Raw genomic sequence first — 21,734 nt, forward strand, 5'->3', positions numbered from 1 at the left:
TGTGCCAGCAGAAGTATGCCTTGGATCTTCTTCATCGTGCTCACATGGAGAACTCCCGGCATGTCTCTACTCCTATGGCTGTACAGGAACCACTTGCCCGTGATATTGGCTCTCCTCTCAAAGATGAAGATGGTTTCCGCTATCGGAGTATGGTCGGTGGCCTGCAGTATCTGACCATGACACGTCCTGACATTTCTTTTGCTGTTAACAAGGTTTGTCAGTACCTTGCTGCACTGACTGAGGCACATTGGGATGCTGTCAAGCGAATTCTTTGCTACGTCAAAGGCACAGTTGCTACCGGCATCCACATTCGGCGGTCTCCCTCCACACTTCTCAGTGTGTTCACCGATGCCGACTGGGCCGGCTGCGCAGATGACCGGCGTTCCACTGGAGGCTTCGCTGTATTTTTCGGTCCTAATCTAATCTCGTGGAGTGCGCGCAAACAGCCAACAGTTTCTCGGTCCAGCATGAAGGCAGAATATAAAGTTCTAGCTAATGGTGCTGCCGAAGTTACTTGGATGCAATCTCTACTTCACGAGCTGCTCATTCCACAACCGCGTCCTCCAGTTCTCTGGTGTGACAATCTCGGCGCCACCTATTTGACTGCCAATCCGGTGTTTCGTGCCCGCACAAAGCACATTGAGGTAGATTTTCATTTTGTGCGGGAAAAGGTGGCGCTTGGGTGTTTGGAGATTCGCTATGTTTCATCCACTGATCAAGTGGCCGATGCCTTCACGAAACCCGCTACCAAACTCATGATCTAGAAGATGAAGCACAATCTTAACCTCGGAGCCTCCGGTTAAGATTGAGAGGGAATGTAAAACTAACCCCAAAAATATCTCCACCGTAGCATATCCGGCAATGCCGGTTCTGTAGCTTATCTGGCTATTAGGTAATTGTATTTTGTTGAAATGCTAACAACTTTTAATCTATCTTGTAATCGTTGTACCTGTATAAATACAAGACCACCTGCAGGCTATTGTCTACCCCAAAACCAATTTCTGACTCAAAATCATGGAAGGAGGGGGTAGTACGCAGTTCTGGGATTCTCAAAACATTTGAATAGTCCTCTTCTGTCCATGGCCGGCCAGCACGGAGCGTTTATGCCATGGTTACAACCGACATGGAACACAAGATTGCAACTTTACGATACGTATAAAAACAAAATTCCACCGACAGGTGAAGCAAAGCTTCTGGAAGAAAGAAAAAACACGCGCATGTGTTTCATGCGCATCGGCAACATTAAGTCAAACTTTCCTCTCTGATCACGACCGACAACTCAAGCCTTTGCTTGCCACGTGGTGGTCACCCGGCTCGTCCGCCGGCCGCTTCGTCCGTCGTCGTCTCCTTCCCCGATCGCCGAGGGCTGGCGCTGGCGCCGTCCCTCCTCTGCTTCCTTGACGCGCTGCCTTCTGCAGGCGCCTCCTCGAAGTCCTCCATCCTGAACGCCGGCCTCCACGGCGGCTCCGCCCAGCGCTCCCGCTTCCTTCCGCCGCTTGCGCCGCAGACCTCCTCGCCGGCGTCGCTGCTAGTGCTACCTCCCGTGTGCAAGCCCTTCATGGCTCGGACGTTGGCCAGCAGCGCGTAGAACTTCTCCACTTGCTCGTCCTCGACGCCGCTCTCCGCAGCAGCACTCTTCGACCTCGTTGCCGCTGCCGTCGCGGGCGCCGGATCAGCCTCAGCCGCAGCGTTCCCTGTCGAGGACTCCGCCTGCCCTGGCACCGCTTCCGGTCCCCCGGTGCGGGAGGACGAGTACGGAGGAGTGGCCGCTTCTGTTGATTTGGTGCCTCCATCCACAGCCTTAGTTGCCCTCGTCGCGGCTTCCATGTCAATATAAGCCGCAGGCCTCAGCTAGTTCAATTTGCGATCGCGATAGTAATGTCGCTTTGATTTTTGATCGACGAGAAAGCAAGGGAGGAGGACAGATGAGAGAGACGCCTATGGGCTAGCTGATTGATGCCGCGGAGAACGACGAGGCATGGGGAAACAATTTATAGGAGTCGTGTGGCCTCGTGGATGACCGATAACAAAGTAGTACCGCTAGTAACGAAGGGAAAGGTGAAAAGAACCCCATCACCATTCGAATCGATCTAACGGCTCGTTGGTCACCCTCTTTTCATTTTATTCGGCAGAAATAAAATGAAATCCAAATTTGATATCATTTGATCATCATGAATCCAATTTTTTTACAGGATTTCATTTGGTTGAATTTGAAATTTAGATTTTAAAGTCATGTTTGTTTCTCAGATGGATTTGTAAAGCGAGAGAAGAGAGATAAATTCAGAGAAATGAGGACTTTTAGACACGGACTGAGGTTACGTATAGATGTGATTCGATGAAACTTCATAGTTAATTCATCTTCCCATTTTCATGTCAGTCAAACAAGTTAGTTCCTAGGATCCAAAATGAATTTCAAGATTTTAGACCCAAATGATGGGAGCCAAACAGGTTGTAAGAGAAGTTCTAAACAATATATTTCATATCCTCAATTTATCATGCCTTTCTGTTGCAAAGGTGGGGATAAGAATTTGTGTATCCATCATATATTGATCTTTTATATTGGAAAAATTAAATTCCTTTCGATCTGATAAGAAGCATCCAATTTTTTTCAGTAAGCATCATAAAATCGCCACAATAGAAGGTTTGGTATCATATAACCAGGACTCTTAAAAATATACTCCCTCCGTTTCATAATACTAGGTGATTTTCCGCGCGTTGCCGTGGAAACTTCAGATATGGTCCACCGAAAAAAGTGAAAAGAACAACAACATGTTATAACCTGTTTTCAATGCTGACGGATTTTTCACTTAACTTGGCATTTTAGATGGTGTATATACCAATAGCTTCACTCCATCCTACATCAAGATGCTCCAACAACTGAGTCGGAGAAGGGTCAGCAAAGTAAGGATCAGTAGATGATGATTTACAAAATACAACACCAGGATTTGGAAATATGAGTTCTAATGTTGACAACCAAAAATCCACAACAATCTTAATTTGTTCTCTGAAGTAGAATTAGGGTAACCGGGGCTTTTTTAATTTGCGGATTGGAGTCGTGGGAGAGGGAGAGAAAGAGAACTGAAGAATTCCCTCGCAGGGGAGGAGCGAGCAGATTTTTTATTTTTTTTAGAACAACGATCTGGCTTTATTTATTCAACGAAAGTACATCAGATCGAAAAAAAATAAAACGACAACAAAGATTTCGGATAAACCGAAGTTACATCAAAAAGCTTTGAAGCCAACTTCTCTGTCTGCGTCTTTTGCATCTTGATGTTTCTCCAAATCTCTGGTGACGAAACAGTAGAAGACCAAACCTGCATAACCTGAACTAACCTTATAGGTTTTACCGAGCCGCATGAGCGCCCACCCCAGCGGGTGAGAATTTAAGATCGTTGAAACGTGCGGTGGCGGGGGACACAACCCTAGCAAGACAGGTTGTCAAACCATTGAATCATCGCCGAACTGACGAGGAAGAAGATCAAAATCACGAAATTACGAGCCGTGAGATCCACAAACTCCATGGAGTAGACCATGATAGCCACTCCAGAACTGGGATGGAGCCGGAAGACCAAAATTCCGAATGTCGTCGCCTCCACCATCAGGACGTCGTTGCCAAGGATACACAAAACCGTATAAAAAAAATACTAAGACGATGGCCAGATGTTGATCCGTGGTTCCCCTCACCTCCTGATGCCTAAAAGGCTACCGGAGACGAGGGAACCGACGAAGACGACACCGTCATCTTTTCTCCTGGCGGCGGCTTGGGTTCCACAAACTCTCGGTCTATATGCTCCTGCATTCGCACAGTGACCAGGCAGATTGATCGGCCTCAGACCGATCGCCCATGTTTCAGGCTGAGGCGAGAGTTCCTGACTATGGGAGAGGACCAGGCCATGATCCAGACGGTGGATAATGGGCCAAGGAAAATAAGAAGGGGAGAGGCGATGTGGCCCAGAAAAACGATCGATCTCGTTCGTCTTCGTGGGCAGGATGTTCGTCTTCAGGGCACGCTCTGTTCGTGAGCGCTCGATTGCCCGCAGGACTCGCCGGAGCTCCGGCAGGCGCGGAGTCCGGCATGTGACCTAGGTGTCCCCACGGTGAATCTGTCTGGTGGCGTTATCTCAGGGCAGGAGGGAGCAGGGGGGCGGCCGGAGGGACCTCGGGGCGGCTTCGAACGAAGCGGTGACTCCATTCCACCGTCCAGTGGAGGGCGGCCGCGCCGGTGGCCAGAGATCGAGCGACGGCGGCGTCCATAGGCTAGGAACTCAGAGCAGTGGCAGTTTCGGACCTCATCTTTAGAGGAGAGCGGGACAGAGGAGGGAGGCTGACCACGGTGCCGGTGGGCGAAGAGCAAGCAGCTGCGAATGAATATACGAAGCAGGAGAACTTGATATTTTTTTTGGCCCATTAATGACGTGGCTGCATGTGCGGCTTGCTAAATTAACTGTACTTAGTGGGCTACAACTTTATAGAGTTTATAGATAACACATGCACACATTTCGAGGTTTTGCTTTAACCATCAATTAGACCAATAAAAGTTATACCACTGGAAACTTCTTTAGGAAATGAATCTATTAGTATAATTTTTATAACATGAAATTCACATTTTGTAGGTGAAACGGATGGTCAAAGTTAGACCACCAAATGCACGGGCACGTTATATTTTGGAACGGAGGGAGTATCATATACCAACAATTATCAATTTCTAAGAGCAAAGAACCCAAATCATGAGATTTGAGTCTTTTGACAGTAAAACTGACTGGTTGGACCCATTGATCCATCTTTATTTGGCCAAAAAACCCTAGATATAGTTTTTCTCCACCAAAACCATCGTAAATATCAAGTAACCACACCAATTGTAGTTTTAGTATGAAAAACCTAGCAATAGTTTTCTCCACTAAAACCATGGTGAACTGGCCTCAGCCAAGGGTAAATATCAAGTAACCACAATAATTGGAGTTTTAGTCTGAACACAAGGTAGAAAGTATTTTTTCATAAAGATAATTTATATTCATGTTTTAACAAATTTATTTTGCTTCAATGAAAATTATGTAAAATTCAAATGGTTCATCAGGCACCTGAGCAAATTTTTATACAGTGTTGTGTGTTTTGACGGTTAAGTTCTCCATTTGGAAATATGTCGCCATCCCCGTATCCTCATATGTGTTCATAACACACTGCTGTTGTTACCTATATTAAATCATGTATGATTGGCCACAAAAGATAGATTGAGCTAAAAACCTTCAGTGAAGCAAAATATTCAGGAAGCACAAAATATGTTGTGGTTTTCTTAATCTGAAAACCACTTTCCCTTCCTATCGAAGTCTTCATATGATTTTTCCCAAAACCAAAGTGGTGATTTTAGTTTTAACTAGTTGCTAGATGATTTTACATTTGCCAGGAAGTTAATTATTTCCTTGTTGCAAAGGGTTCACCTTCTTCATCCTGGTGATGCTCGTGGTGAACTATGACGATGATGAAAACTTACATCATCAAAGGTAGTGGGGCAGACCATGGACACTTCTCTAGAGTGACTGAAGGCCGTGCGGCTTAGTTAGCCATGGTCTGCTCTAACAAAGTTCTCGTAGACACTTCGCTGGAGCAGACATGAAGAAGAAAACGCAATGTCCCTAGACTTAGAGAGGGATGGAGAATTGAACATTGTACAAAGAATCGTTGCTGGCGTGGTAGTGCAAGCGTCCGGACGAATGAAGACAGTTGGGTGGGTGAAAGGGTTGTGGGCAGTGGCGAAACCACCTTTACTCTATGTAGTCACTTGACTACACAAGAAGTATTTGACAAATTTAATACCTCTAGCAATGCATATCTTAGCGCTCAACAAATCAGCTATCAAATTGACCACACAACTATTAGGTCATATAGATTGACATCACAGAGTTCAAATCCTGACACCGCCACTGATTGTAGTATGTCAATGAAAGAGGCTACACCTCATCAAGATTGACATAGGTGAGACCCATACTTGTTAGGGTGCCTTGTAGGCCATCAGCTCGATAAGTGGGCTACCAATAGAGCTTTGGAACTATTCATTTTGTTTCCATGCAACGTTATCCCCATGGTATGGTAGCTATGTGTAACAAAATTATAAAAATTGTACTCCCTCCATCGTGAAATAAGTGGCATGCATTTGTAACTCCACATCATTTATTTCGGCACGGAGGTAGTAGTTTAGATAAGGACGAACCCAACATTGATGATCTTGAAGCATTTACTCGTGATATAAACGTGCTAGCAATTAATACCCCGCACGATGGACCTTGCACTTTGACTTCGCTAGATCCTTTGGTCAATGGTGCAGACCATTCTGATTCATTGCATGTAGTACGGTAGATACGTAAAGCATCAGCAATCTCGTTACTAATCGACGAGGCAGTAAAAGAACACACAAGAAACCAGAGAGACTAGTGCTGCCGCTATTTTAGATAGTAGTACCGTGCTACCAATGCAACTAGGTTATTAAATGGTCATAAAAAAAGTTCTCTAGGGATTTGACAAAACACCAATAATATACATGCACCGCGGCATAAAGGCTCAAATCTAAATTAGATTCACACATCAAAAAAGATGGTGTGAATAGCAAATTGAGCTACTTTCATAGCCTCTTAGTTGCCTAATTATCATTTGCAAGTACGGTAACTTGCTTGTTACTAACAACTAAACGCATGGTAGTTTAAAAGAAAACAGCTAAACGCATGGTAGCCATATAGTGTAATTTTTAGTATTCCAGAAAAATAATATAGTGCAAATTTTGTACGCAGCACAAGTTATAACTTTTGTGGTTGCTGAGAGGAATAGGTAGCAATTAAGAAGTGGTCAGGGTATAAGTCATTACTAATACGTTCAGGGCGTGACCCGCGCTCAGTCTTCCAAAAATATGCAGGGCGTGTCTCCTGCCAGCACTAGCTTCAACACCGTTCTGTATCAGTAGTACAGTACTCGTATAATTTTGAAAGCGGAAAGGCTAATGGCAACGACGTCACGATTCACACGTCATCGTCCACGCCGTGTTTTAAAAATATAGACTCTGCATCGAGTGATCGAGGTCCTTTTTTGGCCTTCTTTAATCCCAGGCTTTACGGAACAAGTACTCCTGTACTGCCCCTGGTTAGTTGGTCCAAACCTACCGGCACGGGTCGGCGTCGGTGGTGGCCTGGTGGGCATAGCGGGGGATCGGAGGCAAAGAACTCATGGGTGGCAATAATGCCGTCAGCCCGATGACGCAGGCGCAAACGACACCAGATGGCTCCATGTCTGTCTTAATCGGGTCATGGACCCAAAGCAGAGGGCGAAGCGACTCAAATACGCTACTCCTCCATCAGCAGCGAATCAAACCAGCCCGGTCACATGCTGACGATTTCCTGTGTGATGTCAGCACCGCAAGTGCCTGTGACGACTGCCGCCGCGCAAGTGCAGTTGTTGGGTCAATTTTGTAGGAGGGTACAGCTGCTACTTGCGGGGGTGGGTACGGGGTAACATGCATGCGTGCTGCATCGGCCACTTCAGGGTCTCTTGAGGCCCACCGCCCACACGCAGGCACGGGTCGCCACCTTCTTCGGTCGTCAACAGCGCTCGGGGAAGATCTTTTCCCCTTGTCGATTGATGCTACTATGGCATGATACCATACCGTGATGTGAAATAATCACATTGTAGCTAGTACCTACATATTCCCCAAAACGTTGTGAGCGCGAATTCTGCACCAATTGAGGTGCCAACACATGAGTAACACGTTTCGTCTAGAAAAAAAAATAACATGTGGAGTACGGTAGCTCAAAACTTGGAAGTTTGTTATTCAATTTACCGACGGTCACAATTTGGTACACACCTATCTTTATTTATTTCAGAGCTGGTTACTTCTCAAGTTCTTTTGTTGTTTGCGTTTGTTTGGAACCACTATGTCACAACACTTCGGTTTCCTTAATGAAACGGGGGCAAGGCCTCTTTTACTCTAATTTTTTTTTATTTCAGAGCTCAAATTTTATTATAATAATATATTCAGTCCGGTCACGGACCGAAGCTATGTCTTTTTGTCAGTCAGACGTGATGGTCCATTTACCAAATACTCCGGACACGCCATCAAGTGAATGGTTGAACGGCTCAAAAACCAGGGTTCTTTTTTTCTTCAAAATTACTCTAACTTTTCAACATACCCATGTGGCGTAGTCATGATTTTGAGTAAAAGGGTGTTCTAATTGACAAAACATAATATAACAAATATAACATGCTAAAATACGTCGACCATTTTTGTCTGCCTCCACCTAACGTTTCTGCACGCCATTGGCTGTCTCGTCCTATCTCGCTAAGCTCTCCGCACGCTAATGGTTGGAAACCGAGAAACAAAATGTTTGTGCTCAAGTAATCAGGTCTAAAAAGTACAATCAAGATCAACGAACATACAATTCATACATGGAAACAAAATATACAAGAAGATCGAGGAATCATCAATATACCGATCTATTTGGTTGGGCTTAAAAGTGCCTTTTGAGTTTTGTCTTATAAGCCACAAAAGCACCTATTTAATGCTTTTGGCTTTGGCTTTTGATTTTTTACTTGATATTGTTGATGGTATAAGCAAAAGACCAAAGGTAAAAGCACCTAAATAGTTGTTTTTGTGGTTTATAAGCCAAAACTCAAAAGGTACTTTTAAGCCCAACCAAAGAGGACCTAAACATTGCAAAGCTAGTGGCTTATATTTTTTTTAAATCCTATAATATAAGTATACTGATGGACCTCCCTGGCCACTCCCTAACTACACAAGTGCAGCATAGTGCTCTATTGTATCGGAATCGAATCGGTGGTTCAACCCAGATTTAGGGGTGTTTGGATGGTGTCCTGAGAGCATCGTGCCTGGCCGGATGAGTCCCTAGGACTGCACCGAAGATTGTTTGCTTGGTGCCTGAGAAAGAACACTAGCCTGGGCTGACCATCTTCTTGGTGTGATTAGCCTGCCAGGCACCCGTGAGTCCTCCGATTTTGAGCCCATTGGTGAGGCACAACATTTGCCTGACTTTAGTTGCAGCCACGTGGTGTTTCTTTGTAGTACTATGAAAACAACAAGCAATGAGCAATCATATACTACTTTACTGCTAAACACCTTACCAGGTCAGGTCACCAACCAAACACCTCTAGCCCAATCTTGCCTGAGGAGGTAAGAAAGATCAACATCTTAAGTTTCACTTGGACTCAACTTTTTCTCAAGGCATAGTGTTCAGGCCTCAAACCAAACATGCCCTTAGACTGTTCAGCCAAAAAAAAGGGTTTATTTGAGTGCTAGAAAGCTGCTCTTGAGTGCCAAAGTTGGGTTTTCATGACTGATTAACGCAAAAGTTGTGTTTATGTGATAAAAAACCAAGAGTTGTGTTTTCTAATAAAAGTCTGAATTATGAGGATTTCATGATATTTTATTCTAGATTGAGGATTTCATGGGGAAATGGTTTTTCAGTCACGGCCTCAAATGTGTACAACCATCTGGAGTAACAAGTTTCGTGACTGATGAGTATTCCCCTTTCATGATAAGTTCATGTTTATCCCTGCTATTAACCCCACACGTTCTTATCAGTTCGATGCGTGTCAACTTTCAAAAAGAACAGAAAAGTTACATGACAACTAGAGTTAAACGGATGAACATTGTCCACGTCCACCTCAAGCGCGTTGGATTCGAACAACTAGCTAGGCTGGCTGGTCAGCAGCGAGCACACGCGCATTCTGCGACGCGGGGACCCGATCTTTCCCCTGGACGACCTCGCCGTCCTCCTCCGCGGCGTCGCTCTCGGGCCGCTGCCGCTCCACGCCGTCCCTCCGTTCCTTCTTGGCGGACACCCCGTCGTCCTCGTCCGGCTCCCGGAAGTCCTCCATCCTGAACGCCGGCCTCCACGGCGGCTCCGCGGCCCTCGCCCGCTTCCTCGACGACCCGCCGCCTCCGTCCCCGCCGAAGCCGCACACGTCCCTCAGGGCCCGGATGTTGGCCAGCAGCGCGTAGAACCTCTCCACCTGCTCGTCCTCGCCGCTGGCCACAGCATCCGGCAATGGCGCGCGGGGGCTTGACGCCCCTCCGGCGCTAGGCAGCGGAGCTTTCTGCAGCTTCTCGTGCTCTCCCGTGGCATCCATCGCCTCGCCTCCGGGATCCGGGTCGTTGAAAGCTTGCAAGAGCTACAGGAGCTATAATTGTGGTGGTCTCCTTGACAGTAGGTGTTGTGTTTGTGTAAGAAAGAAGAGAGAGACCATCAGAGAATTGATGGATGGATCGAGGAGGCTACGGAAAATGCTGGGCTTAAATAGGCCGGCACCGCACGGCACGGCGTGAGTGCCGGTGACGAATGCTGGAATTTGACCTGCACCTGCTGCAACCTGCAAGCCAGCGCACTAGTACTGCCCGTGTCTCGTGACTTTAGGTTTGGGCTGAATCCCGTGAACAAGACTCAATAATTACATGGAGTCGTTCTAGTACTATTTCCTTCAATAGAAAAATTATGCTCCAAAATGAATGATCTCTGTCAGTCAAGATAAACTGGGGATTAATTGCTCGAAAGTGTATAGCAAACTATTTAGAGTTGACATGGGCTTTGAAAACCTCTTAGTCAAGATAAATTGGGTACGTTTATTCTTCCCGGCAAAAACAAAGAGGTTATTTGTTTCGAAACTGTATTTTAGACCTTGACCCTGGCCCGGTCTTCCAAAAGAACTGCTAGACGGGCAGACGGCACACACAGACACACACTTTCCTGCCGTCAGAAAAAAGAAAAAGTAACAGTGCCTCGTGTTCTGAAACGAAAAGAGACCTGAGGACAGAACGAGGGAAAGAGACCTGCTGGTGCTGCAATTGGGAAGAGGGGATACTGGCGTCACCGTGCTGACGTATGCGTGATGGTGTCATACCGGTTCGCGAGTCACCTCGATCTGGTCCGTGTGTCGCATGTTATTGGATCGGTCGTGGTGGACTGCCTGCTGAGAGTATTATTTTTGGAAGCCTTGCGCCGGTGGGCAAAAGCGACGGCTGCTACCGTGCTACACTTGATTCCACCGGCCGGTCACGCGGGATTCGCACGGCATGACATACATGCACTGCGCGATTCGTGTGAATTTTTGGTGCATCGATTGGATCTTGCTCTACCAAAGGATGTGGAAAAAATTCTAGCAAACAAATGAAAACATTTTTTTTTGCAAAATTAAAAAAAGTCGTTGTTTTTCTGTGTCAGTTGTTCGAACAAACTAAAAAAAATGTGGATTTACCACAACTTTTTTTTAAAATAGTGAAGTCCACTTTACCACTTTAAATTTTAGCATAGTTCATGTCACAACTGTAGTCTATTTTGGTTTAAATCACCCTCGATGGTTTATCTCGGCTTAGACTGAGTAAGGGGCAATTAAAGGGGGTACACGAACCAACGTTCGGAACCTTATCCTAACTGAACGCACTCTGATCAGGGGTGCCTAACCAATTCATGGTTTTGATCTCCTGTCGTGCAGTGCAATATATAAGGGGAGTACGGGCTACAAACGCGACCGATGCTAGTCCTCATTTTGCCCATGAACTCCCAAAACCCAAACCGATGTGGGAAGCACTGACAACGACGGGAAGGCCAGAGCTAGCTGCTCCCGTCCCGGGGCAGTGCAAATGGCGGCCTGAAGGAAGGAGAAGGATTTCGAGAACTCCTCCATGGACCACGTCCTCTACTACCTCTACGACATCGCCACTGCTTCAACTCTGCACCGAGCCAACGGCAATGTTTTCATCCGTCGCACGTATGAACTCACTAATCTCCTTTGTCTTAGTACTCTAGTCACGACTAGTGAATGATTATTTTAATCCCATTATGCTTAAGTTCTAACAACCCCTTCTAAGCTATAAAAACGTTAGAACACACCATTCCCGTTCAGATTGTCTGGTTTTGTCCCAGGGTTTGTTGGTGTGGCGCCATGTCAGCTCGTAGAATACTCCATCTCAGCCCAACCAGATTAGCGTTCATGTCGCATGGGAGAAACCTACGTCACTCAGGCCCACTGCCACTCGTTGCCAGCAGCTTCTTCCCGCTCCTCTCCCAGGTGCTCTTTGTATGTAGCCGGCGTATCCGGTGAAAACTTTCAGTCGGTGTAAACTTGCAAAGTATCATCGTAGGTCATTAGATAAAAATGCACGGTTAAGATCAAAGATAGAAGTCTCACCAACCACTTAAACTCAACGAGAAGGGATTATATGCAAAAAAAAACTGTTTAAGTGGTTTGTAAGGTTTTCACCTTTGATCCGAGCAATGTGTTTTTTTTTTGTCTAATGACTTACGATGATGGTTTGAAAGTTTGAGCCAAAAAAAGTTTTCATAAGATACGTCGCCTTGTGCTATGTATATGTCTCACAACAACAAAATCAGCATCCTTGTCCTTCAAAGTTTCCAAAACAAAACGTTGTTGTGCAATTTTCTTATCCTTCCTCCAAAGCTTGGGTGAATACACGCCACGCACTTATCCTAGACTTAGCACCATGAGTGGTCCCTCCCAGTACGTAATTAGGGTACCTTCATCATCGCGATGAGATTCGAGAAGTGGAGAAGAAGCTTCTACCAGTGGGCTAAATGCAAAAGAACAAATATGCAAGAGAGAAGAATAATGTTTTTATTCTTGTATCAAAAAAAATTGACATGCACGTCAGAAAAAAAAATCATGTGCTCATCGCAAGAAAAATGTTTGTATCTATTAAAGAAATGTTCATGAAATACTTAAAATCAAAAGATAGGGGGGAAACTAAAACCAAAGAAAAAAGTGAAAAGAAACAAAATATATTCTAAAACCCGAGAATAAGATAATCTACAGCCAGAAGTTGGACCATCCAAGAGAATGTGGGGTACAGTCCCACACATAAAGCGCACGCAAACAGGGAATTCTTGTGAAACAAGGAATTGTTTAGTTGGTGCGTAAATTAACCATGCCAAAAAATCGACAGTCTATGTTTAATTGGTTGTTTTTTGATTCTTTGTCAAAATATTTGGTTGCCAATATGAGTCATGTCATCACACTCATAGATTTTTGCCAAATTAATACTTCGCAAAGTGAGAACTGAATAATATTTCTTAAAAGTTAGCAAATCAATTATTGTCAATATTTGGTAGATAGCTAGAATTGAAAATGGCACAAACGAAACGTACCCTCCAAGACTACAAGACATTGTCCGCCAAATGTATCAAGAACGATAGAATAGAATGTGGTGAAGTATAAGTGGACTGCCCTTTTTCTCCATCGGCAGTTTGAGTTTTTAGGTAGTCAGGAGATCTTGGGTTTGAGACCTGGCTGGCGCAATTAAATTGCAGCTCAACCGCAGGATCATTTTTTTAGGGGAGCCCAACTGCAAGATCATGCGCTGCCGCGAAACACCTTGGCCAGTTTTTTTATATTTTGTTTTGAACAAAAACATCTTGGCCAGTTACTTGTTTCCCTTTGCCTGGGCCCCAGGTCTGAACTCCTCGCCCAATAATAAGCCCACGAACCCTGCTGCCCAAGAAAGAAAATCGACGGACACAAATGGGGCTAGCCCTAGTGATGGGATACATTCCCACGCAAACGGAGAACGTTTCAGACTTCACGATCGCAGCTGCGAAGAACGATAGAATGGCAGCCCAACGGCAACGATTTCAGTGGGAACACCATGGGATTATCACTTGTTTTTCTTTGCCTGGGCTGTAGGTCTGAACTCGTCACCCAATAACGGGCCAACAAGCCCACAAGGGGGAGTTGTGGCTACCGCCCAAGAAGGAAAACTCCAAACCGCCGATGGCGATGAGTTGGAACTTGGAAATGTTTGCAGTTGCAGATGACGTACAACTCGTTCTGGTTCATCTATTCTCCGAACGTGCCATTTCTTCTCCCCAAAGGATATTTCAAGAGTAAAGAGTAAAGTCCGTTTTAAACCCTGTGCTTGTAGAGGTGGATCGACCCAATCAAACCCTGACCTGCAAATCGCTGAACTTAGCACCCTGAACTCTCAAATCCCGATAATTAGTGCCCTTAAGTAGGATTAGCCCGGGATTGCTGACGTGGCAGGGTCTAAGCTAGGATTGTTTAGGCCACGCTGGATAAGAAGGTTTACCGCTTCGAAATAAGAAACTAACACTTTGCAATTCAGGAAAAAAATTAGGGTTTGCGTCCCGCAGTCGGCGGCGGTGGAGATGTCATTCGGGTCTGTGTCGAGCAGCGGTCGTCGATGGGGGAGAGGCACCGTGGGAGATAGGCGTTCACCGGTGCCGTATAACTACTAGAATCCTACTATTTCCCGACAGTCAATAAACTGTCGGTTAAATATGATAACCGTCAGGTATAAGATTATCCAAGAGTGACCCGTCGGCTATCTCCACTCGGGCATGCTTGGTCGGCCATTCATGTTATAGCCGACGGTGTTGTCGGCTATCATGTTAGCCTACGGTATAAACCCCGACGAGTGACCGTCATCTTAGTATATTACTTAGAGGCTCACTTTACAGTCGGCTATATATTTATCGACGGTTATTGGCCGTCGGGCTAGAGTATAACCGAGAGGCTCAACATACGGTTGGGTATGCTATTACCGGCAGTTCAATGCACCGTCGGCGTAGTATATAGCCGAGGGGTTCAATGCACCGACAGCTTCATCTTACCTAAATTAACCATGCCAAAATATCGACATTCTATGTTTATTTGGTTGTTTTTTTGATTCTTTGTCAAAATATTTGGTTGTCAACATGAGTCATGTCATCACACTCATAGATTTTTGCCAAATTAATACTTCGCAAAGTGAGAACTGGATAATATTTCTTAAAAGTTAGCAAATCAATTATTGTTAATATTTGGTAGATAGATAGAATTGAAAATGACAAAAACCAAACGTACCCCCCAAGACTACGGGACATCGCCCGCCAAATGCATCAAGAACTAGAATAGAATGTGGTGAAGTATAAGTGGACTGCCCTTTTTCTCCATCGGCAGTTTGAGTTTTTAGATAGTCAGGAGATCTAGAGTTTGAGACCCGGTTGGCGCAATTAAATTGCAGCTCAACCACAAGATCGTTTTTTTAGGGGAGCCCAACTGCAAGATCGTGCGTTGCCACGAAAAACCTTTGCCAGTTTTTTTTAACGAAAACACCTTGGCCAGTTACTTGTTTCCCTTTGCCTGGGCCCTAGGTCTGAACTCCTCGCCCAATAATAAGCCCATGAACGCAGAAGGACGGACCGGACGGACCGCCCAAGAAAGAAAATCTACGGACACAAATTGGGTAGCCCTAGTGATGGGATACATGCCCACGCAAACAAGGAATGTTTCATACTTCACGGTCACGGCAGCGGAGAACGATAGAATGGCACCCCAACAGCAACGATTTTGGTGGAAAGAAGTCCATAATACACCCTCAGATATATCTGGCGGGACACATAACCAGCTAAAGTGCGGAACCACTTATTTTTAACCCTAAAATTTCTAATAGCGGATAAATCGTCCCTTTTTTGGTGGCTGATTAGGCAAAGTGAACTTTTTTTTACTGATGATGTGGCCTGGCCGTTCCTCCGGCGTCCTGGAGGGAGGAGCTCGGGTACTCATTGGCGAGAATCCCATGGAATTCCGGCGAGAATCCCATCAATTTCTGGCTGTTGTCGCTGGCGAGCTCAAGGGAGGCAATGGAGTTCAGTGGCGAGCTAGGGGAGGGAAGGGAGGCGGCACTGGCAGGGAAGGGGATGGAGCCGGGGAAGACGGGGACCGATCCGGCCCTCTGGTGAATGGCGAGGCGAACCGTGAACCTCAACGCGTGCGCGCCGGCGCGGTGAGTCCAACGGCGGCAGCGGCTCGGTGAGGGGTTGACAGAGGAGGCGGGGTGTCGAGGAGCTTGCGGCGGCGATTCGGGCAGGCGCGGGCCGGGAGAGGACGAAGGGAGACTCGCATGGTCGCGACGATGGGGCAGCAGCAGCCTGGGCCGGGCCAGGATCACGCCTGCGGTGCTGTTCATCACGGTGGTGCTAGCCGTGGTGCTGCTGGTGTCCGGCCTGCTCCACATCCTGCGACGGATGTTCCTCAAGAGCCACCGCGCCAAGAAGAAGCGGAGGCCGTTCGACTGCGCCGTCTGCCTCTGCGAGTTCGCGGCCGACGACCGCCTCCGCCTGCTCCCGCTCTGCGGCCACGCCTCCCACGTTGCCTGCATCGACACCTCGGTCCGCGCCCTCGCCGCGCCGCCCACGGTGGTGTATTCTTCCGTCTCCTTGAGTTTCTTGGCAGGAACTCATGAGGAGAGAAATTACAGGGAAAATAATTTATCAGGAGAGATGCGAGACCTCGGCGGAACGGTGGGCGAGCAGGGGCACCGAAGCGTACTCTCTCGGCTCGCCGCCGGAGGCCATGGCTGGGGACGCGGCTTGGCAGGAGAGCTTGGGAGCGTACGCCTTTCCTCTCGCAGTTGACCTCCTTCAGCCAATCAGCCCATGCGTGAAGTACAGGAATGTCGCGTCAGTGGCTCCTTCCTTGTAGTAAGCGAACACCCATGCTCTCACCAACACACTGCAGCTGTATTTCTCCTCCTCTCCCGAGCTCTCTCCCCCGCGCCTGTTCTTCTCTTCTCTCTTTTCCCCTTGTATCAAAGCGGCCTCCTGCACGAGCGCCTAGACCCGAGCCGCCGCCAGCGCTCGTCTTCCCCGACTCCGGCCGGATGCCGCCCGACGCCAAGCCACGCCTCCAGTCCCTCTGTCGACTCGCCTTCGGCCTCTGGAGCTCCGCCTAGACACTGCGAGCGCGACCACGCCCTCTCCTGGACCTCCGCGAGCCTGAGCAGCCCCCGCTATGCCCGGCTCCGAGGCCGGCCGCTCACCGTCGTTGGCAGCCTCCTCCTGTGCGTCTCGGCCGCCGCCACCGGCCCGAGTAGATTCGTCTCGTCTCCGCGCTGCTGTAGGTGCGAGGAGGCGTCGCCGACAACCGACAGAAGGGAAGGCCAGAGAAGCTATTTGCCAGCCAACGCCAGGTCATCGGTCAAACAAAAGTGTGAACGATCCTAATCGGCCTCTAAACTGCTCGAAATGTGCCACGTAAGCCCGAAACCGCTAAAAGGGATGATTTATCTGGTATTAGAGATTTCAGGCTTGAAATTAGACGGTTTTGCAATTGAGGGGGTATGCGGCTACAAAGATACATTTAGGGATGAAATATGGACTTCTTTCGTGGGCGCCATGGGCTTATCACTTGTTTTTCTTTGCGTGGGCTGTAGGTCTGAACTCGTCGCCCAATAACAGGCCAACAAGCCCAAAGAGGAAGTCGCGACTACCGTCCAAGAAGGAAAACTCCAAACCGCCGATGCCGATGAGTTGGAACTTGGAAATGTTTGCAGTTGCAGATGACGTGCTCGTTCTGGTTCATCAATTGATAGATCCCCTCAAAAAAAAAATCAATTGATAGATGAACGGAAATCTTATGTACCTACAGGCCAAAGCATTGCATTATTTGACATTACCAACATACAAATATCCATTTATGCTTGCATGTGCAGAGCACGGTAACTGTGCGCGTACAAGGGAGATCAAGCTGTTTATCTGATGATCATACATGGATCAGCGGCGCGCGCGCAGCCGGTATCGCACACGGAGTAGTAGTACTCCGTATTAATTAACATCGCAGGAGGGATTGCCGAACAGCGGCGCCTCGCGGCCGCGCTCCTGCTTGCGGACGCCGACGAGCAGGTCGCAGCGCGCGTACAGGGAGCGCCACCCGCTCCGGAACGGGCCGGACACGTAGCGGACGCGGCCGAGCAGCACCACCCGGAGCGACACCACGCCGTACGCTACGTCCCTGGACAGAGCCGCCGCGGCGTCCGGCGACACGGGCACGGGCACCGCTGCGCCGGCCCCGACCACGGGCGCCACCGCCACGGCGCTGCGTGGCTCCTGCGCCAGCGGCGGCAGGGACGCGGGCCCCGTTATGGGCTCCCCGCGGTACGCCACGTACGCCGTCAGCGTGTCGTACGTGGCCGCCGACCGACCGCTCGGGTTGCGGATCACGAGGGTCACCTGGAACGACGCCGCCATGAGCGCGGGCGACGCCCCGGGCCCGGGTCCGGCGAGAGCACCGGCAGCCGGCGGGGCGGTGGCGTTGGCGAGGGAGTAGACGGCGACGGAGGTGACGGCGAAGGTTGGGGTGGAAGGGCGGTAGACGAGGTAGAGGATGAGCGCGGTGATGCCGGCCAGGAGGATGATGACGAGGAGGACGAAGCAGAGCGTGCGGAACGCCCCGCCGTGGCCGGCCGCGTGGCCGCCGTAGTAGTAGTTGTTGAACCCGCGGCGGCGGGCTGGCTTGAGGTCGTCGGCGTGGACGGCCTTCTCGCCCTTGTGGTGGTGGTGGCCGGTTTCCTCCGGCGGGAGGTGGTGGTCTACCATGTTGAGATATGGAAGTTTGGGGAATTCTTGAGCAAGTTTGCATCCCTGTACATGGAGTATATATATCAGTACGTGTGTCGGTGTGTAACCGTCGAAGAGGTTGGGTGGTAGAGATAGAGTGACGTTTGCCTCTCAGTACTACGTGTTGGCCGGGTTCACTTGCGCGGCCGTCAGCCTATGCATGGCCTGGTGCGCCCGATCGGTGATCCTTGGATCCACCTAGCACTCGTCCTGGCTGTTGTGCACCGAGGATCGATCGGTGCTCAGTTTGTATACCTAGCAAAACAACTCGAACAGCTTTAGAATATTTTCTGTGCTGTACGTGTACCTCGATCGGCATATTTTCATTTTTTTCATTAAATACCACACTTCCACCACGCGTCTATGCCTCGTTCTTTTCGGCTGCACCAGCTTCCGCTCCAGCTTCGGCTGAATTTCTGTGAGAAGCTGCTACCACAGGAAACTCTGAGAAACAGTCTTATTTTCTTATTCCTTTCTTTTCGGCTTCTGGAAATTTAGCTTATTTTCTTATTTGAGTAGGAAAAAACTGTAATACCCTTGGACATCCTTTTTTTATGTTCAATTTATACCGATGTACATCAGCATCTGATATAGTTGCTCAATGCATACATTTTACGGTCTAATCATACCTGCATCTATACACACACTTGCAATTTCTTGAATCTGCTCTGGTTCATCAGTTCATCTATAACACCTGCACATTTTCTTTTTCATCTGTACACACACATACACACATCTGTATATACATCTGCGTCTATAGATCATTCATCTATGCATATCTTTACATACATACATGCATCTGTTAGGGTGTGTTTGGTGGCCTGAATCCATCCAGAAAATCTCTTCTCGTCCCACTTTTCCAACTCAGATTGTGTTTGTTAGCTTGGATTGGACGTGTAGAGCTTAACCCACCTCATATGAAAAATGCCCCTCAGCCTGGCCCCGTTGTGAAGCTCAAATCGAGCTTCACAACCCCGCCATGCTGAGCCCATCCCGCAATCCATCTCATGGGCCCACCAGCGCACCTCCAGACTTTCTCCCGTGCCCCTCATTTGCTCCCGAACGACAACTCGTTCCCCCTACTCTGAACGCCGCCCTCCTGGCCGTCGTCGCCCCCTCCCCTGGCCGCCTCGGGACGCCGCCGCCCTCCTGGCCTCTGGCCGCCGTCGCCCCCGCCTCGGGACGTCGTTGGCCGCCCGCTGCCGCCCTCCTGGCCTCCGGCCATCGTCGCCTCCTCCCTTGGACGCCGCCCGCCGCCACCCTCCTGGCCTCTGACCGCCGTCGCCCCCTCCCCTCCCCATGGCTGAAGCTTGGACCCGGTTGCTTTTTTTTGTTTTTGTTTAGGGACCTTTGTGTAAACGTTTTGGACAGCTCCAATCTCAACCCATCATGCTACCAAACAAAGTATTAGTCCAACTTCTCTCAACACATACGGGCTATCAAACACCACAAAGAATCTCAGGCCAGCTTGTATGAGGTCATAATATCTCAAGTGGGAGAGTGAATCTGTGTTCACCCGGGCCACCAAACACACCCTTAATCTGTACACCCATTTGGAAAAAGAGCATTTGTACATGCACAGTCTCTAAATATATAGAAGCAAACACCAGATCTTGGATAAAAAAAAGAGAGTAAAAAAGAAGAAGCAAAGATCCAGCAATTCCTGCACTACTTGCTATATGAATCTGTACTTCACTAAATACAAGACCTTCAGGGGAGGATTTGCAGACAAACTGACAAAGCATCAAGGACCAGAACCATCAAGAACCACGCATGGCGCTGGATCCGGCGATATGGGAGAGACAGGAAACTACAACGGCGGTTACGGCTTGGCTGGGGAACGCTGGTGGCGTGAGGACTATTGGACGGCTGCCGGTGAGAACTCCTGGTACGAGTGGGAGATGCGGCGGCGGATCCAGGGATGATGAGGAAGGAAGGCTGCGGGTGCAGGGGAGATGGGAAGGTGGTGCGCTGAGGGCTGATGGGGGATGGGGTCGGGATGAAAGGAGAGGGTGGCGGGCGATGAGCTCCTGGTCTAGGGGCGGCGGCGGATCCGGGGGAGATGATGAGGGTGGCGGCCGGCGAGGTCGAATGGAGGAGGTGGGGCGGGCTCGGGGCGGCGGCTGCAAGGGAGAGCTCCACCGCGAGGAACTGGGATGAGGAGGACGAGCGCGAGGAGGTCGGGGTCTAGGGGTTTGCCATGGAACTTGTGCGGTGGCATTTCGAGTGCAATAACGGTTCGCCCTCAGGGTAAGTTAGAAACATGCGTCCGGAGAAGCTCGGGAAGCTGGTCCAGACCAGTTTCTCCCCACAGCCTACTTTGCACTACGTTTGGGAGGGGCTTTCATGAAGAGCCGATGAGAAATTTTTTCTTCTTTTGGGCTTCAGCTGCTTGGGACCTGGAAGCTGGCCTACAGGCACAAAAGAAGGGGGCCTATATCTTCTCTGTATATATATAGCTTTTCTTATCAAATAATCCCTCCGTCCCAAATAAGTGACTTGGATTTGTATATACTCTTATACAAGAAAAATATGTTTATTTGATATGTTCACTAGCAACATGATGTGAATTTTTTTGGGACGAAGGGAGTACCACATTTACACCACCACCACACACGGGTGGATGTTTATTATGTTTATTTGATATGTTTACTAGCAACACGATGTGAATTTTTTTTCTCGTCTACTATAAAACAGTGTTTGTGTACATCTTAAAAATGATCATTGTGTCGTGATAAATTTTTCTCTGCATTGTAGGAGTATTATTCACTAGACAAAAATTGTGGAATTTCTTACCATGGTTAAAAAATCTTCATTTGCAACATAAAAATGTTCACTGCGGTTTTCTTACTAGTGGAAATGAAAATGCTTGTATTCATAAAAAAAAAATGGTCCAACCCACTATTAAAAATGCTTTTCCAGAAGAATTGATGGCTGTAACAAAACATGTTGTAGATTTTTCTAAAATATAAAGTGATTAAAAAGAAAAGGGAAGAATAAAAAGGAAACTGTTATTTTTCTGGGCTATCTCTCTTCTACTAACTGCAGCCGCATCCCATGCTAGGAAACAGCCCATGAAAGAAACAGTTGCAAGCCTAGCTAAAAATCTACCCGAAAAGCGAAATCTGAAGACCCATGAAGCGATGCGACCTTATATGTCGCAGCAGCGAAATATATGAAAATCGCCTTCTATTCACTCCATGCCTTTCCCTTCCGAATGGTCGTTCAGTGTTCTCTCGACCCAACTGAGAAAAGAAAAATTCAGGCCCGTACAGTGGCAGGTGCGAGTTGGGCAACTGTTCAGGGCCTCCAAAAATTAAGGGCCCCCAAATC

General features: G+C 48.1%; 3 protein-coding genes across 3 annotated transcripts; all 3 read right to left on the reverse strand.

Moving 5' to 3' along the window:
* Positions 1 to 1,044: 1,044 nt before the first annotated feature.
* On the reverse strand, positions 1,045 to 1,954 carry LOC106866115 (NRR repressor homolog 1). Its single transcript, XM_014898845.2, has one exon. It carries the CDS (start codon positions 1,825 to 1,827, stop codon positions 1,306 to 1,308), a length of 522 nt encoding a protein of 173 aa, XP_014754331.1. The 5' UTR covers positions 1,828 to 1,954; the 3' UTR covers positions 1,045 to 1,305.
* A 7,453-nt stretch (positions 1,955 to 9,407) lies between these two features.
* On the reverse strand, positions 9,408 to 10,276 carry LOC104582695 (NRR repressor homolog 1). The gene has a single exon (XM_010233189.3). It carries the CDS (start codon positions 10,123 to 10,125, stop codon positions 9,688 to 9,690), a length of 438 nt encoding a protein of 145 aa, XP_010231491.1. The 5' UTR covers positions 10,126 to 10,276; the 3' UTR covers positions 9,408 to 9,687.
* A 7,131-nt stretch (positions 10,277 to 17,407) lies between these two features.
* On the reverse strand, positions 17,408 to 18,428 carry LOC100826123 (NDR1/HIN1-like protein 1). Its single transcript, XM_003566278.4, has one exon. The coding sequence runs from the start codon at positions 18,378 to 18,380 to the stop codon at positions 17,610 to 17,612; it is 771 nt and encodes a 256-aa protein (XP_003566326.1). The 5' UTR covers positions 18,381 to 18,428; the 3' UTR covers positions 17,408 to 17,609.
* Positions 18,429 to 21,734: the final 3,306 nt, after the last annotated feature.

Source organism: Brachypodium distachyon, chromosome 2 (genome assembly GCF_000005505.3).
Source record: "Brachypodium distachyon strain Bd21 chromosome 2, Brachypodium_distachyon_v3.0, whole genome shotgun sequence".
Taxonomy (NCBI): Eukaryota; Viridiplantae; Streptophyta; class Magnoliopsida; order Poales; family Poaceae; genus Brachypodium; species Brachypodium distachyon.

Bases quoted from the DNA above. Each gene is read 5' to 3' on its own strand.
- LOC106866115 (XM_014898845.2), bottom strand. From the start codon at position 1,827: ATGGAAGCCGCGACGAGGGCAACTAAGGCTGTGGATGGAGGCACCAAA.
- LOC104582695 (XM_010233189.3), bottom strand. From the start codon at position 10,125: ATGGATGCCACGGGAGAGCACGAGAAGCTGCAGAAAGCTCCGCTGCCT.
- LOC100826123 (XM_003566278.4), bottom strand. From the start codon at position 18,380: ATGGTAGACCACCACCTCCCGCCGGAGGAAACCGGCCACCACCACCAC.